General features: G+C 38.1%; 1 protein-coding gene and 1 pseudogene across 2 annotated transcripts in view; one reads left to right on the forward strand and one right to left on the reverse strand.

Moving 5' to 3' along the window:
• Positions 1–16,755, forward strand: part of CHUK (conserved helix-loop-helix ubiquitous kinase) — a 45,806-nt gene that overhangs the window by 1,820 nt on the left and 27,231 nt on the right. For both annotated transcript variants that reach the window (XM_003787266.3, XM_023511618.1), the window contains exons 2-9: positions 3,506–3,600; positions 8,414–8,528; positions 9,823–9,892; positions 10,653–10,741; positions 12,488–12,577; positions 12,714–12,838; positions 13,011–13,118; positions 13,846–13,981. In XM_003787266.3, coding sequence (XP_003787314.1) covers positions 3,506–3,600; positions 8,414–8,528; positions 9,823–9,892; positions 10,653–10,741; positions 12,488–12,577; positions 12,714–12,838; positions 13,011–13,118; positions 13,846–13,981 — 828 coding nt within the window. The remainder of the gene's footprint in view (positions 1–3,505; positions 3,601–8,413; positions 8,529–9,822; positions 9,893–10,652; positions 10,742–12,487; positions 12,578–12,713; positions 12,839–13,010; positions 13,119–13,845; positions 13,982–16,755) is intronic.
• On the reverse strand, positions 4,995–5,391 carry LOC105886742 (annotated as a pseudogene).

Raw genomic sequence — 16,755 nt, forward strand, 5'->3', positions numbered from 1 at the left:
AAAAAAAAAAAAAAGAAAAAAGACTTTACTAAAATACCTGTACTTGGCTTGTGAATAGACAAGTGAATTCAGGAGGAACCATAATTTGTTGTCTTAAAGACGTGGTGGGGGGAAAGAGCCCATATTTTGGGGTGGAAGAGAGGGGAGATAGGAGTCTCCCTTGGGGAATAGGGACATTTGTGGAGTGATTACAGTGACAAATGAAACTAAAGACATTTTGTGAAGCAAATTTCTAGATAGAGCATAGGAGGAAATCTTGGATAGAGGGAGAATGGAAGGTGAACCTGATAGCCAGACAAGTAATAAATTTAATAATTCCTACCATCAGAGGGGACATAACACTTGCAAATAAAAAAAAAAGAGGGTGCTAAGTGCTTCCAGTAGAACATTGCCTGTGTTATGTAAGCCTGAGTATTGGCCTGGTTGTATGGATAAAAAAATGCACGCTGGCATGCTTTTGAGACTTCTTCTCTTGGTCCCTGGCTGAGGATGAGTGAATTCATCACTTTTTGTTTTAAGTATATATAACATTTACAAATTTAATCATTTTTTAAGTATACAGTTCAGTAGCATTAAATACATTAACACTAATGTGCAACCATCACCACTATCCAACTCCAGAACTTTTTCATCTTCCTGAACTGAAACATTTTGCCCATCAAACAGTAATTCTCCATTCCCCGGTTTCACCAGCACTGTTCTACTTTTTGTCTCTATGGAATTAATCACTTTTTAAGCGGAAGAGATTTGGGCCCCTATACAGTCTTAGAAATCTTTCAGGAAATTTCCAGTTAATCAGAGTGCCCTTCCCTCAAATTGGGACATTTGATAACTAGGCCTATAGTGAGGAGGGAAGGAATGTTCTATAGAACATTCTTATGTTCCAATAAGACTTGGAAACAGCATCGTTGCTTTTCCAGGACTGACTTAGGGTTTGCATTTACAGCTTTCAAGATCCTGATGTTTTGATGGAAGCTATATTCTATTATTTCATCTACATCTCTCAAAATACAGTGAGGAAGAGGAAAGGATATGAGATTGTTTATTTAGCTAATTGTTGTGTTGGGTGCTAAGGATGTCAAAATCAAAAACAATGAACAAGGGTATTCTCTGCCCTCAAGATGACTACAAGTCTAGTGAGAGATATAAACAGAAACAAAGTACGATGTAGTTACCTATATAATGAAAGTATTTGCAAAGTGATATAGAAGCATAACAGAACAACCAAAGAACTCTTTCTAGGGAATAGGGTAGCACTTTTTAAAAAAATTTTTTTTGAGACAGAGGCTCAAGCTGTCACCCTGGGTAGAGTGCTATGGCATCACAGCTCACAGCAACCTCCAACTCCTGGGCTTAAGCGAATCTCTTGCCTTAGCCTCCCAAGTAGCTGGGACTACAGGCGCCTGCCACCATGCCTGGCCATTTTTTGGTTGCAGTTGTCATTGTTGTTTGGCAGGCCCAGGCTGGATTTGAACCCGCCAGCTCTGGTGTATGTGGCTGGCACCTGAGCCGCTTGAGCCACAGGCACTGAGACAGGGTAGTACTTTTTAAAATGTGTTTGGAAAAGTTAATCTCATGAAATCTTTGATAAAAGTATACTTTGGTCAAATTCATTGGGCAAATACTAAATATAGTCTTTATTAGGAGATACATAGTTCAAATTAGCATGTTAAAAGCTCTGAAAAGTACACAAAAATTTAATTATTTTCCAATTTTTTATTGTACTAAAAATATATATAACATAAAATTTACCACTGTAACCATTTTTTTGGAGGCAGAGTCTCACTTTGTCACCCTTGGTAGACTGCCTTGGTGTGTCATAGCTCGGAACAACCTCAAACTCTTGGACTCAAGTGATTCTCTTGCCTCAGCGTCCCAAGTAGCTTGGGACTAGAGGCACTCAGCTATATTTAGAGACGATGTCTCACTCTGGCTCAGGCTGGTCTTAAACCTGTGAGCTCAGGCAATCCACCTACCTTGACTTCCCAGAATACTAGTATTACAGGCATGAGCCACTGTGCCTGGCTCACTATAACCATTTTTAAATGGTCAGTGCAATGACATTGAGTATAGTCACATTGTTGTACAACATCACCACTCACTATCCATCTCTAGAATATTTTAATTTTTTTAACAGTGAACTTTATTTCTGCTAGACATCTATAAACTTACTACAGAATATTCTTTGTGAAAAGGTTAGGTATTTCACAGAGTATATGAAGTATAAACTGAGTGGTTAAAGAATCTTACAGGCTGGGATCTTTGAAATAGATAACTTCCTGCCTCGTTCCTTTGAGAATTCAGGGTTTAATATTGCTCATGGTTATGCCGGACTGTCTCCATGGTGGTAAAACCTTACATGGGACATAGCTAAAACCAGATACCTGCTCATAACAAAAGAAAGGTTGAAGGATGGTTAAGTTCTAGTTTCTTCTCTCTCTGCATCTGCTACTTTCTGCCTCCTACTCTTTATTTCACACTATCTCATCCAAGCTGTGTCTTGCTTTCCCACCTATAATTTTTTTCCCCCCTCGCAGCTCCTGGGTAAGACTGTTCATAAATACCCTTTACTGTACCTCTGGTTTTTGTCAGAGTGGAAGTCCTTTTGAACTCTTCTTACAACATCAGAAACATAGTGTACCTATTTGGCTCTGACTGCCTTTCCTGGACTACATTATATTGTTACCAGAATTGCTGGGCTCTGGCTGTTTTCCTGTAACGTACATTAAGCTGGACTTAATTTCAGTCAGAAATGACTAAATTACTAGTCATAGGCAAACATTGTTAGGTTCATTTTATAGATATGGAAACAAAAGTACAATCACTGTTAGGATTCTTTTTTTCACATTATTTGAAATGCAAAGTTTATGAGCCAGAGCTCTCTTCTGTGAGAGAATATATATTAGAAAATGATTTTTTTAATGCAAAGGTTAGATATTATAATTATAATTATAGATATTAGATATAATTATAAAACGCAAATATTAGATATTATAATATAATTCTAAAACAATTTTTTTAACGCAAAGATTAGATCTAATTATGGAGTTTTTGCTACTGTAGGCTTCGTTATATTAAAACTACTCCTTACTGTTTTGAGCTCAGGAAGCCCAGAATTATCTTCTTCATTCCAGTCATGCTAAACTGGAGCCCATGTTAGTTGTCTTGAGTAAGCTCTGAAAGGGATTTGTTGGGGAGACGGGATTTTTTTTCTTAGTTTTGTATATAAGACAGTGTTCTAAAAAGAGTTTTTACTGGATCAGCCTTAGTCACTTTTTCCTTGTGTGCTGTTATGTGTTTGAATGTTAGTTTTAAAGCAGTGGTGTAATGGTCTTATGATTTATCTAATGAAAATTTTAGCTCAGTTGATATGTGGGTAAATATTTTTGATCACTAAAACTAAAAAAGAGTTTTATTTCCCTAGGTTGACATTTTTTTGACAGTAAATAAATCTACACGAGATCCTAATTTATTTATTTTTTCTGTTGATTTTCGATTTTGCCAGGAACTTGATCTCAAAGTAGCAATTAAGTCTTGTCGCCTCGAGCTAAGTACCAAAAACAGAGAACGATGGTGCCATGAAATCCAGATCATGAAGAAGTAAGTGTACTTAATAACTTAAATTTCCCCAGTTCTACAGCCCAACCAGATGTCATCACAGGGAAAAAGTCAGGCTGGGGCTGTGCATGGTGGCTCAATGCTTGTAATCCTAGCACTTTGTGAGGACAGGGTGGGTGGATTGCTGGAGCTCAGGAGTTTGAGAACTGCCTGAGCAAGAATGAGACCCCATCTGTACTAAAAATAGAAAAACTAACTGAGTATTGTAGCCTGCCCCTGTAGTCCCAGCTGCCTGTAGGTTGAGGCAGGAACATCACTTGGGTCTAAGAATTTGAGGTTGCTATGATGCCATGGCACTCTACTCAGGGCAACCAAATGAGACTATCTCTCTCAAAAAAAAGAAGTCAGTCTGGGTGTGGTAGCTCAGGCCTGTAATCCCAGCACTTTGGGAGGGTGTGGTGGGAAGGTTGCTTGAGGCCAGGAGTTCAAGACCAGCGAAAACCTAATTCTCAAAAAGAAAAAGAAAGAAAAATTAGCCAGGCATAGTGGCACATACTAGTGCTCCTTGGGAGAATGAGGCAGGAGAATTACTTGAGCCCAGGAGTTCAGTGCTATAGTGAGCAAGGCTGATGTCACTGCATGCCTTGGAAACAAAACAAAAGAATTTTTAGTGCCAAGATTGTTTTACAAAAAAGTTAGCTAGGGCACTTGTGCATTGTTGGTAGGAATCTAAATCCATTGTGCACCTACTATGGAAAACGGTATGGTGGCTCTTAAAAAATTTTGAAAATAGAATTAGCATATGACCTGGCACTTCTATTTTGGGGTATATAAATAAATATAAACAAATGAACTGAAAACGGGCTCAGGGAGATTTTTTTTTTTCCTTGAAGAGATTCACCCATGTTCATAGTAGCATTATTCCTAGTAACCAGAAGATGGACTATTATATAGCCCTAAAAAGGAAAGAAATTGTGACACATGCCACAATTGTGCTAAATGAAATAAGCTAGTCGCAAAAAAACCTAACAACTGGCTCAGCGCCTGTGGCTCAAGTGGCTAAGGCGCCAGCCACATACACCTAAGGTGGCGGGTTTGAATCCCCAGCCCGGGCCCACCAAACAACAATGATGGCTGCAACCATAAAATGGCCAGGCGTTGTGGCGGGCGCCTGTAGTCCCAGCTACTTGGGAGGCTGAGGCAGGAGACTTGCTTGAGCCCAGGAGTTGGAGGTTACTGTGAGTGTGATGCCATGGCACTCTACCCAGGGGGACAGCTTGAGGCTCCGTCTAAAAAAAAAACAAAAACAACACCTAACAACTGCACTATTCCATCTATGTATGTTAAGCAGAGTATTCAAATTCATAGCAAAAAAGTAGAATGGTGTTTGCCAAGGGGCAAAGGAGAAGAAGAATTGTTTTTTTTTTTTAAGCCTTTTAATTTTTATTACTCAAAAAAGCTTCATTTTCTTATTTAGCTTTCTGACTCTGTGCTTGTGCCTTCAACACTTTCACAAGAATTTTCTGCTCCTCGGTGAGGAAAGCACACTTGATCCTATTGCGAATACATTTAGCACACATGGAACCACCCTAGGCCCTGCTCACATGTTCTTTCGTTTTGAACAACCTCATAAGAACTTTAGGTCTCACAGCATGAACCCTTTGAAGTCTGCCTGAGCACATGCCACATGCAGATTTTGGTGCTTTCCACCTTTCTTGGTATAAAGGTAAACCATTCTATTACCAGGGGTTCAGGACAGCCTAGTTTTGTTAGAGGCTATATTGTAGGAAAGCCTGTGACAGTATGTCAAACACTGCACCATTCTGAGTGCCTCTAGACAGCGTCCCCCCAACAGTTATTTTTAATAGTCACAGAGTTAAAGTTTTGTAAAGTTAGCAAAGTTTTGTACATGGGTGGTAATAATGTTAGTGAAACAATATGAACATATTTGGTGTCAGGCTGGGCGTAGATCCTAGCACTCTGGGAGGCCGAGGCGGGTGGATTGCCTGAGCTCACAGGTTCAAGACCAGCCTGAGCCAGAGCAAGACCTCATTTCTAAAATAGCTGGGCATTGCAGCAGGTGCCTGTAGTCCCAGCTACTTGGGAGGCTGAGGCAAGAGAATTGTGTGAACCCAAGATTTTGAGGTTGCTGTGAGCTATGACACCTCAACACACTACCAAGGGCAACAAAGTGAGACTCTGTCTCAATAATAAATAAATAAAGGAGAAAAAAAAGAATATATTTAATGTCACTGAATTGCATATGTAAAAAATGATTACTAAGTTGGTAAATTTTGTTACATGCATTTTACCACAATAAAAAGTGTTTCATTTTATTTAAAAAAAAATGGTCAGCTAGGTATTATCAGACTCAGCTCTCTGAAGAGAGAACTGTCTTCTGGATCTTCGGCAGTGTTCATTTATTATACTTTCTAGTTAAACAGCAATCACTACTAAGTTTTTTTGGCACCTAGTTTTGTTATTGTATATATTGCTTTGTAAAAAATTACCCCAAAATTCAGTCCCTAAAACAACAAAAATTTTAGTATCTCACAGTTTGTATAGCTTAGGAATTTGGGATTGGCTTAGCTAGGGGTTCTAGCCCAGGGTCTCTCCTGAGACGTCTCAATGTTTATATGTTTACTGGAGCTGCTATAATCTGAAAGTTTGACGGGCTGGAGTATCTCCTTCCAAGCTCACTTACATGGCCATTGGTGAGAGGCATTTGTTCCTTACCATGTGGCACTCTCTATAGGAACCTTGAATGTCTTCATGACATTGCAGCTAGCTTTCCCCATAGTGAATGATCTAAGAGAGAGAGTGCAAGATGGAAGCTCTCATATCTTTCATAATCTTTCCTTAGAAGTCACACTCCATCTTTTCTACCACATTCTTTTTGTTACAAACGAGTCATGGCCTGCATTCAAAGGGAGGAGAGTTAAACTCCTGAAAGGAGAAATAGACATATTTTAAAATTGCTTCAGAAAGTGTGCTAAGTCCTTTACAGATCATTTTTATAATTATCACAGCAATTTTATATTTTGGTATTATCTCTATATTGTAGATGAAGAAATTAAAGCTCATGGAATCACACAACTAATAGAGTCTAGATTTGAAATGAGCATTATCTGACTCCAGTGTCTGTGCCCAATTTACTTTAATGGTTTTCAAACCTAGCTAATGTGGCAGAATCTCCAGGAAAGCTTAACAATATAAACTCTCAGGCCCTTCACATGAAGTTTGTTTCTTTAGACCCCTAGGACATGAGAATCTCTTCATGTTTTGGTAACCACTGCCATCATGATCATGATGACTGGGATATGATATATTATTAAGTTTTGTTTGTTTGTTTGTTTGTTTTATTAACAACAAGACCCCAGGCAGGGTTTGAACCTGCCAGACTTGTTGCAGAGGGCCAGTGCTCTATCCACTTAGCTCTCAGCACCCAGCCCGTTATTAAGTTTTTTGGTTTTTATTTTAATTGAGACAGAGTCTTACTTTGTCACTCTTGGTAGAGTGCCATGGCTCATAGCTCCATTATTAAGTTGTTTTTTTTCTTTTTTTTTTTTTTGAGACAGAGCCTCAAGCTATCACCCTGGGTAGAATGCCGTGGCATCACAGCTCACAGCAACCTCCAACTCCTGGGCTCAAGCAATTCTTCTGCCTCTGCCTCCCAAGTAGCTGAGACTACAGGCGCCCGCCACAACACCCGGCTATTTTTTGGTTGCAGCCATCATTGTTGTTTGGCGGGCCCAGGCTGGATTTGAACCCAACAGCTCCGGTGTATGTAGCTAGTGCCTTAGCTACTTGAACCACAGGCGCTGAGCCCATTATTAAGTTCTTTAAAAACTTAGATGGGCGGTGCCTGTGGCTCAAAGGAGTAGCGTGCTGGCCCCATATGCCAGAGGTGGCAGGTTCAAACTCAGCCCTGGCCAAAAACTGCGAAAAAAAAAATAAAAAACTTAGCACCTGAGTACGGTGGCTCACACCTATAATCCCAGCACTTGGGACACTGAGGCGAGTGGATTGCCTGAGTTCATAGGTTTGAGTCCAGCCTGAGCCAGAGCGAGACCACATCTCAAAAAATAGCTGGGTGTTTTGACAGGTCCCTGTAGTCCCAGCTACTTGGGAGGTTGAGGCAAGAGAACTGCTTGAACCCAAGAGTTTGAGGTTGCTGTGAGCTGTGACAGCATTCTACTGAGGCTGACAAAATGAGACTCTGTCTTAAAAAAAAACCTTAGAAAGCAGTATACTATAATGTGATTCACTATGGTATGTACTGAAAGATTTGTGTACGGATTAAAAACTGGAAGGGAATATACCCAAATTTTAGTAATGTTCATCTCTGGGTAACATTGTAAGTAATAATGGAAGAGATAGCATGGTATAGGCTTTGGAGCCAGACTGCCTGATTTGAATCCTTACTTGACTACCTAAAAGATCTTGTGGGATCTTTTTATTTTTCAATTTTTTAAAAATTAAAAACATTTGTGTTTCTGTCATGTTTATCTGGGATAGCTATGTAAATTTATGTTGCCTAACTAGTGTGCTTTAGTTTTTTCCATGTGATGAAAGTGTTAATAAGTCTACCTATAACCAGATTATTATGCCAAGTAATTGAGTTAATATACATAAAGTGTTTACTGCTTGACATATAGAAATAGTAGTAATAGTAATGGTATTTTTATGCATATTTTATTTTAAAAATTGTTAATTTTTAGTTATAGAAATTAGAATATTATAAATAATACCAATCTTCCTTTCTTCCCCATCTCTACCCCCTTAACTGCCATACCAAATGTACTCCCTTTTCATTGGAAAAAATATTTTAATTATGTTTTCCCCTTCTTGTTAGGTTGAACCATACAAATGTTGTAAAAGCCTGTGATGTTCCTGAAGAACTGAATATTTTGATTAATGATGTGCCTCTTCTAGCAATGGAATACTGTTCTGGAGGTGATCTCCGGAAGGTAGTGTGGATGTTTTAAGATGAGAGTTAGTAAATCACAAACATTAGCAGTGTTTGAATTAAATCGAATATGATAATCTAGAATAAAGATTGGAAAACTATGGCCTAATATCTGTTTTGTAAATAAAATTTTATTGAAATACAGCCATGCTCATTTCTTTTTTTTTGAGACAGAGCCTCAAGCTATCCCCCTGGGTAGAGTGCCGTGGCATTACAGCTCACAGCAACCTCCAACTCCTGGGCTCAAGCGAGTCTCCTGCCTCCGCCTCCCAAGTAGCTGGGACCACAGGCGCCCGCCACAATGCCCGGCTATTTTTTGGTTTCAGCCGTCATTGTTGTTTGGCGGGTCTGGGCTGGAGATTCGAATCCGCCACCTTAGGTGTACGTGGCTGGCGCCTTAGCCGGTTGAGCTATAGGCGCTGAGCCCATGCTCATTTCTTTACACATTGTTTATGATTGTTTCCTTACAGTTGCAGAATCGAATAGTTTTGACAGAGACCTAAAGCCTAAAGTATTTATTTATTATCTAAATAAGTACTTTACAAACACATTGTTTTTACAAATAAGTTATTATGATCTGAATAAATACTTTAGGCTTCACAAAATATTTTTTGACCCCTGATATAGAACATGCATTTTTGTTGTTTAAAAAAATGGGACTATGTTGGGCAGCGCCTGTGGTTCAGTGGGTAGGGCGCTGGCCCCATAACAGAGGGTGGTGGGTTCAAACCTAGCCCCAGCCAGACTGCAACAAAAAAATAGCGCCTGTAGTCCCAGCTACTTGGGAGGCTGTCTCTAAGCCCAGGAATTGGAGGTTGCTGCCATGTGATGCCACAGCGCTCTACTGAGGGCAATAGAATAAGACTCTGTCTCTACAAAAAAAAAAATGCACTGATGGTGTTAGGTCATGTTTGATACATGTGCTGTATCAAAGTTTAAGTGGTTCTAAAAAGTTGTTTTCTCTATTGCACCCTATCTTTCCTATCTCATTTTAAATGTTTTCTTTCCTATCATTCTAAATGTGTTCAAATGTTCACAGATATAATCTTATATACATGTCTGTGAGATATGTCAGCCTTCTCCCATTTCAAATATTTTCTGCTTCATGTTTCTTTTATGAGCTTTCTCATGAAATTTACATGCCCTTAGCATGTATTTGGTAATTTTTTTCCTTCTTATACTTTCTTTATCATAACTTGTTTTCTCATTTGAATACTCTTTTAGAGTGATGTGTGTTCCTATTGCAGTGCAACAATTTACAGTACATTTTCAGATATCTTTTTTTCCTTTTTTAGTTACTCAACAAACCAGAAAATTGTTGTGGACTTAAAGAAAGCCAGATACTTTCTTTACTAAGTGACATAGGTATGTAATCAATATTAAGATGCTTCTTTGGTCCATAAAAGATTTTGCATACTTGGGAACTGTAGATATACAAAGCATATAGATTTTTAACATCTGTAAGAAATTATCTTAAAAATCTAATTTTTACTGTTGATGCTAAGTTAAAACTAGGATATTTTGTTTGTTTTTGGCTAGAAGCTCTTTGTTTAGCAGATGTCCCAATTACTGACCAAAAATGGAAGGAAATGACCTTATTCAATTTTAGTGGCACCACTCAAGTTGATCTTATAATTTAATTTACAGTGGAATTGCATCTCTTTGGGGGATAGGTCATCAAGTCAATTCTTAGGGTGAAAATCTCTGTTTCATCATAATTACTGCTGAAAAATTCCTAAAATAACAAGTATTTAGCCCTTTGGATGAAGCTCAAAAGCCAAGAATTTGTTTCCTCTTATTTTGGTTTTGCTTGTTTTCTTAGGCCATTAGGGCCAAAGTCTAGTTGAAGAGTATTATTTAGATGGGAGGGAAAGGCTGTAAAAGTTATAGGGATCTTTTTAATTGCTTGTTTCATTTCTTTTTAACATTAATTCTAATAAGTTGCGTATATATTGTAATTCTATAGTATTTATTTAATGTTACTATATTTTCTGTGAGTAAAATCTGAACTTCTATTAGTTATATAGTTATAAATTTCAGTATCTAAGAAGATCTGTACAAAGTGTATGATGAATTTTTTTAACTCAGTGTTTTCTGTTACTTCAAAATACATTTTAAACTTTAGGGTCTGGGATTCGATATTTGCATGAAAACAAAATTATACATAGAGATCTAAAACCTGAAAATATAGTTCTTCAGGATGTTGGTGGAAAGGTGAGTGAAACCTGGAAAACTATTTCATGCCTATTGAATATAGTCTGTCTGATACAGTTGGAGATTTGGTATCTTTGCTGTGTACCTATAACATGCGATACTTGTGTGTCAGTCCCCACCACACTGAAGTGTTGTGTTTACTTGTTTGTCTCCTCTGCTAAACAGCAGCTCCATTAGAGAGAAACTATACCTATCTTGTCCATGTGTTTTTTCAGTATAGTTGGCAGTGAATAAATAATTTGTTAACCTTTACTATTTTATTCTTATGAAGCACATCCCAAACATACACATATCCTGAGTCTACTTTAAGAAAAGAAAAAGTCTGTATTTTTAAAAACTCATTCTCTTTCCCCCAAATGCTAAGTTCTATATTTAAAATTTAAAACCTTGGCTCGGCGCTTGTGGCTCAAGTAGCTAAGGCGCCAGCCACATACATCTAAGGTGGCAGGTTCAAATCTAGCCCAGACCCACCAAACAACAATGGCGGCTGCAACCAAAAAAATAGCCAGGTGTTGTGGCGGGCACCTGTGATCCCAGCTACTTGGGAGGCTGAGGCAAGAGACTCGCTTCAGCCCAGGAGTTGGAGGTTGCTGTGAGCTGTGATGCCATGGCACTCTACCCAGGGGGACAGCTTGAGGCTCTGTCTCAAAAAGAAAAAAAAAAAATTAAAACCTTAATTTCTCTAATTCCTAAATGAGTTATCTTGAGAAGAACCAGTAGAGAATTTCCTCTTAAAATGTTTTCATCAATAATTTAAGCAGTTTTCTTATTTCTAACATCTATGTTCCTTTCCAATAAAGAGTTAAAGCTGTGTCTGAACCTTATGCTAATTGTGTTCTCTTTAGTTAGTGAAGATGGTACTTGATCGTTTGGATGGAACTTTGTTTTTTTTTGATCGTTTGGATGGAACTTTGTTTTTTTTTTTTTTTGAGACAGAGCCTCAAGCTGTCCCCCTGGGCAGAGTGCCATGGCATTACAGCTCACAGCAACCTCCAACTCCTGGGCTCAAGCAAGTCTCCTGCCTCTGCCTCCCAAGTAGCTGGGACCACAGGCGCCCGCCACAACGCCCGGCTATTTTTTGGTTGCAGCCATCATTGTTGTTTGGCGGGTCCGGGCTGGGGATTCGAACCCGCCACCTTAGGTGTACGTGGCTGGTGCCTTAGCCGGTTGAGCTATAGGCGCCGAGCCAGATGGAACTTTGTTGATGCTGCTTCTCTTAGAGCTTTTCATGTATGCTTAGTACTGATTATTTCTGCTTTTTTGTTTGTTTGCTTTTTGGGTTTTTTTTTTTTTTTTTGGCTATCCAAAGACTTTGGGACACTCTTGAAGTTAGTTGCTTACTCACATTTAATCTACTCTAAGATGGTATGATGCATCTTCAAGTTTGGAAGCCACTCTTACCTTTGCATTCTAGTTTAATGAATCAAGCTTATTCTGAATACCAAAATAAAAATTAATTGTCGATCTGTGTTTGGATTTTACCAGATATCAAGCATTATGTTATTTGCTTACACTGTTTCATTGAATCCTAATAAAAATTATATGAAATAGGACTGTTAGTAATCCTATTAAAGTGACCTCAGAAAACATGCCTAGGTAAGTGGTGGTGTTTAGACTTGAAACACGTTTGTATTATTCCAAACCCAAGCTTTTCACCGTCAACCCTTCCATACTTTAGAAGGACATTGTTACCTTTCCTTTTCAAATTTCTTGACCATTTAGTACTTACTCTGTCTTATTTTTCAGGTAACACATAAAATAATTGATCTGGGATATGCCAAAGATGTTGATCAAGGAAGTCTATGTACATCGTTTGTGGGGACATTGCAGTATCTGGTGAGACCTGTATTATTTCCTTGAATTTAACTGTATAAGATTCTTACTATTTCTGAAGGTCATGAATATAGTAGTTCAAAAATAAAGTAGCCTTTTTCACAAAGTGTTGGCATTTATACATTTTCTTTTTTTTAAGGCCCCAGAGCTCTTTGAGAATAAGCCTTACACAGCCACTGTTGATTATTGGAGCTTTGGGACCATGGTGTTTGAATGTATTGCTGGATATAGGCCTTTTTTGCATCATCTGCAGCCATTTACCTGGTAAGAAATAAATTAGAACTTAATAAAGAATGGAAATTTTTTCAGTTGTCTGTCTTTTTCTTTCTTTAATGATCTGCCTTTTAAACACACAGTTGAGTAAAACTGAATGGCAAGAAATCTTAGTGTGTTTATAGAGTCAGGTTGTCAACTAAGGTAGTTTTTATTTTTGTAGGCATGAGAAGATTAAGAAGAAGGATCCAAAATGTATATTTGCATGTGAAGAGATGACAGGAGAAGTTCGGTTTAGTAGTCATTTGCCCCAACCAAATAGCCTTTGTAGGTAAGTGTATTTTAGTTGAAGAAGTTTGCCTGAGTTTCTCTAAGATTGTAAAAGAATAATAGAATAATTGTCTGTTTCAAGTAGCATTATCCAGTAGAACTTTTGTCATGATAGAAATGTTCTATATTTCTCTTGGCCATAGGAAGCAATTGAGCACTTGAAAGGTGGCTAGTGTGACTGAGCAATTGAATTTTAAATAAAGAGGAAATGTAAATATCTACATAGTGTCTGTCCAGTATAGTGACTATCATATTAGACAGCATAGGTCCAGTCAAAATGCTGCTGTTTAACTGAGTGGCTTAGGTGCTAAAAAGACTCCTGGATGCTGAAATAAATGGGATCCTTGGAGTATGGAATTGGACTCATCTTTTTTTTATTTTTTTATTTTTTTTTTGGCAGTTTTTTTGGCCGGGGCTGGGTTTGAGCCTGCCATTTCCAGCATATGGGGCCGGCGCCCTGTTCCTTTGAGCAACAGGAGCCGCCCCTCCCCCCTTTTTTTGACTCATCTGTTGGAGTTACTAACTTATATATGTGGAGTTTTATGTGTTTTTTATGGAAAAAAGTTTGTCCTCTGTCATTTCATAAATTATTCAAAAGTAAGATATAAAAGGATACAGACAAGTCATGGAAAAAGAAATGGACAACCTATTAAAAAAAAAACATTGTTAACAATACTAAAGGAAAATTGAGACAATGATTTTTCACCCTATTTTTGTACATTTTCTAGTTTAATAGTAGAACCCATGGAGAACTGGCTACAGTTGATGCTGAATTGGGACCCTCAGCAAAGAGGAGGACCTATTGATCATACTTTGAAGCAACCAAGATGCTTTTTATTAATGGATCATATTCTGAATTTGAAGGTTAGTTTTAATGGACTCTACTTCTTAAGACCTGCATTGGAATTAATGAGTATATTTGAAAATGGGTGAAAATATATTTTAACAGTCTTTTCCTGAATATTTATATGAAACATAAAATGAAATTCTTAGAGCTGATGCTTTTTTATTTCTTTAGTAGGCTTTCTCAGTTTGCTTCTGTGTGGGCTTTGTTGATTACTCCTTCAGAGCATCTTCTTGGTTTTCCCTTCTCATGTTGTTGCCATTATCACCTTATTCATTTAAGTCTAATTATACTGGATTTGGTTCAGTGAGGAACGTTCTTACCTGGCTTTCATGTCTCTATAATTATTCCTGTGCTGTAGTCCATGCAACATGAACTGCCTTTTTCATTTTCTGAAAATGCTTTTTGGTTCTGTCTAAGAAACTAACATAGTTCTTTTTTGCCTACCAAGTCACGTGGAAACTGATCTGCTTGGCTTCTTTGGGCTTTCCCAAATAGATGTTGCCTTGTACGTGCTTCTCTTAACCTTTACTTCACTTGGAACTAACTTGTTACCACTCCTTATGCCTCAAGCCCGTTATCCATCTTTGTGCTTTGGCAGATGCTATCTTTCTGCCCCATATGATCTCCATCTGTGTGCATCTCTTCACCTACACTGGCATATCTTCAATACCTTTTCAAAAATGGTATCTGCCATACAGTTTTGTCCCTTAATCATATTTACTTTGTTCTCCAATTATTTATCATCTTCTCCTCCTGCCTATCCCTATAGATAACTCTGTATACCCACAAACAACTCTCATCTGTAGTCCTTTACATTGATTATAATACCTACCAAATTTTGCCTTGTATTTTATTTCTCCTAGTGTATCTTAATATTTTCTATTTGATGATAATCATATAGAGATTAAAGAACTTATATATGATTGCCCACTACCATCACTGCTACATACAGGTGTGTACCAGAGTAGGTACTCTATTTGAGTAAACAAAAATATAAATTTAGGTTGTATTTTCTCTTTTCCTTTCTTCTTTTTTTTTTTTTTTTTAGAGACAGGGTCTTTCTCTGTCATTCAGACTGGAGTGCAGTGGCATGATCAGAGCTCACCGCAGGCTTGAATGCCTGGACTCAAATAGTCCTCCTAGCTTAGCCTGCCAAAGTGCTGGTAGTGCTCACAAGCATGAACCACTACACCCGGCCCTCCTCCTTTCTTTTGCTCTCTTCTGGTTTGGAGCATTGGTAATGGGTTGCCATAATACCTTACCCTACTTTGACACATGGCCAGGGTAAAAGTAAATGTCTACTGTAGGAATTTTAAGTTTCTGCTATTGCTGTTAGTGGCAGTTGTCATAGTGTAAAATCTGCCTAGACTGGAAAGGCATGTAAAGTCTTAGGTAGTATACTTGTATTGTAAATCCATGTCAATTTTGAAGATTTCCCTCTTGCTCCCTTTTAAATATAAAAAGTTATTGTATATCAAAGGAAAGTCTCTTAATAATATGCTAAGAGAAATATTGATATAATTTTATTACAACATTTGGAATTTACATTAAAAAGATCAGTTTCAGGGCAGCACCTGTGGCTCAGTGAGTAGGGCGCTGACCCCATATACCGAGGGTGGTGGGTTCAAACCCAGCCCCGGTCAAACCGCAACAGAAAAATAGCCGGGTGTTGTGGCAGGCACCTGTAGTCCCAGCTACTCGGGAGGCTGAGGCAAGAGAATTGCCTAAGCCCAGGAGTTGGAGGTTGCTGTGAGCTGTGTGACGCTGCCACGGCACTCTACTGAGGGCAGTAAAGTGAGACTCTGTCTCTATAAGAAAAAAAAATCAGTTTCAAGTTATAAAAACAATTTGGTGTTCCTGTAGCACCACTTAAATTGAGGATCTGTGTCAGGAAAAAGCTTCTGAACCACAAAGAAAGTAAACAAAATAAGCAATCAATGGAGTGGGGAAAAATACCTGCATATCATTCCTTTGATAAGAGGTTAACGTCTAAAATATATAAGGAATTCATACAATTCAATACCAAAAATATAAATAATACAATTAAAAAATGGAGCAAAGGACACTTCTCAAAAGAAGAAATTCAGATAGCTCACAGGCATATAAAAAGGTGCTCAACAACTCTAATCATAAGGAAAATGAAAGTCAAAACCACAATAAAGTACTGTCTCACACCTATTAGGACAGCTGTCAGAAAAAGGTAAAAAATAAATGTGGTGAGGATGTGGAGAAAAGGATCCCTTGTACAATGTTAGTGGGAATGTACATTAGTACAGCCATCATGGGAAACAGTATGGAGATTTCTCAAAAAAATAAAAATAGGGCTACTGTATGATCCAGCAATCCCATTTCTGGGTATATATTGAAAAGAATTGAAAATAGGATTACTAAGATGTATCTGCACTCCCATGTCATTGTAGCATTATTTACAATAGTCAAGATGTGGAAACAGCCTAAATGTCCTTTGACAGATGAATAGTTGGGGAAAATATGGTATATATACAATGTGATATTATTTAGCCTTAAGAAAAAAAAAGGAAGGAAATCCTGTCAGCACGTCCTTCAGGTAAAATAAGCAAGACAGACAGATATCTCATTTATATGGAGAATCTAAAATAGTCAAACTTACAGAAGCAGATAATAGGATGGTGGTTGCCAGGGGCTGGGAGAAGAAGGGAGAATCTAGTGGTCAAAGAGTACAAAAAATGGCAACTATGGGCTCAGTGCCTGTGGCTCAAGTGGCTAAGGCGCCAGCCACATACACCTGAGCTGGTGGGTTCAAATCTAGCCC

This window comes from Otolemur garnettii, unplaced genomic scaffold, assembly GCF_000181295.1.
Source record: "Otolemur garnettii isolate 467f Iridium unplaced genomic scaffold, OtoGar3 scaffold00021, whole genome shotgun sequence".
Taxonomy (NCBI): Eukaryota; Metazoa; Chordata; class Mammalia; order Primates; family Galagidae; genus Otolemur; species Otolemur garnettii.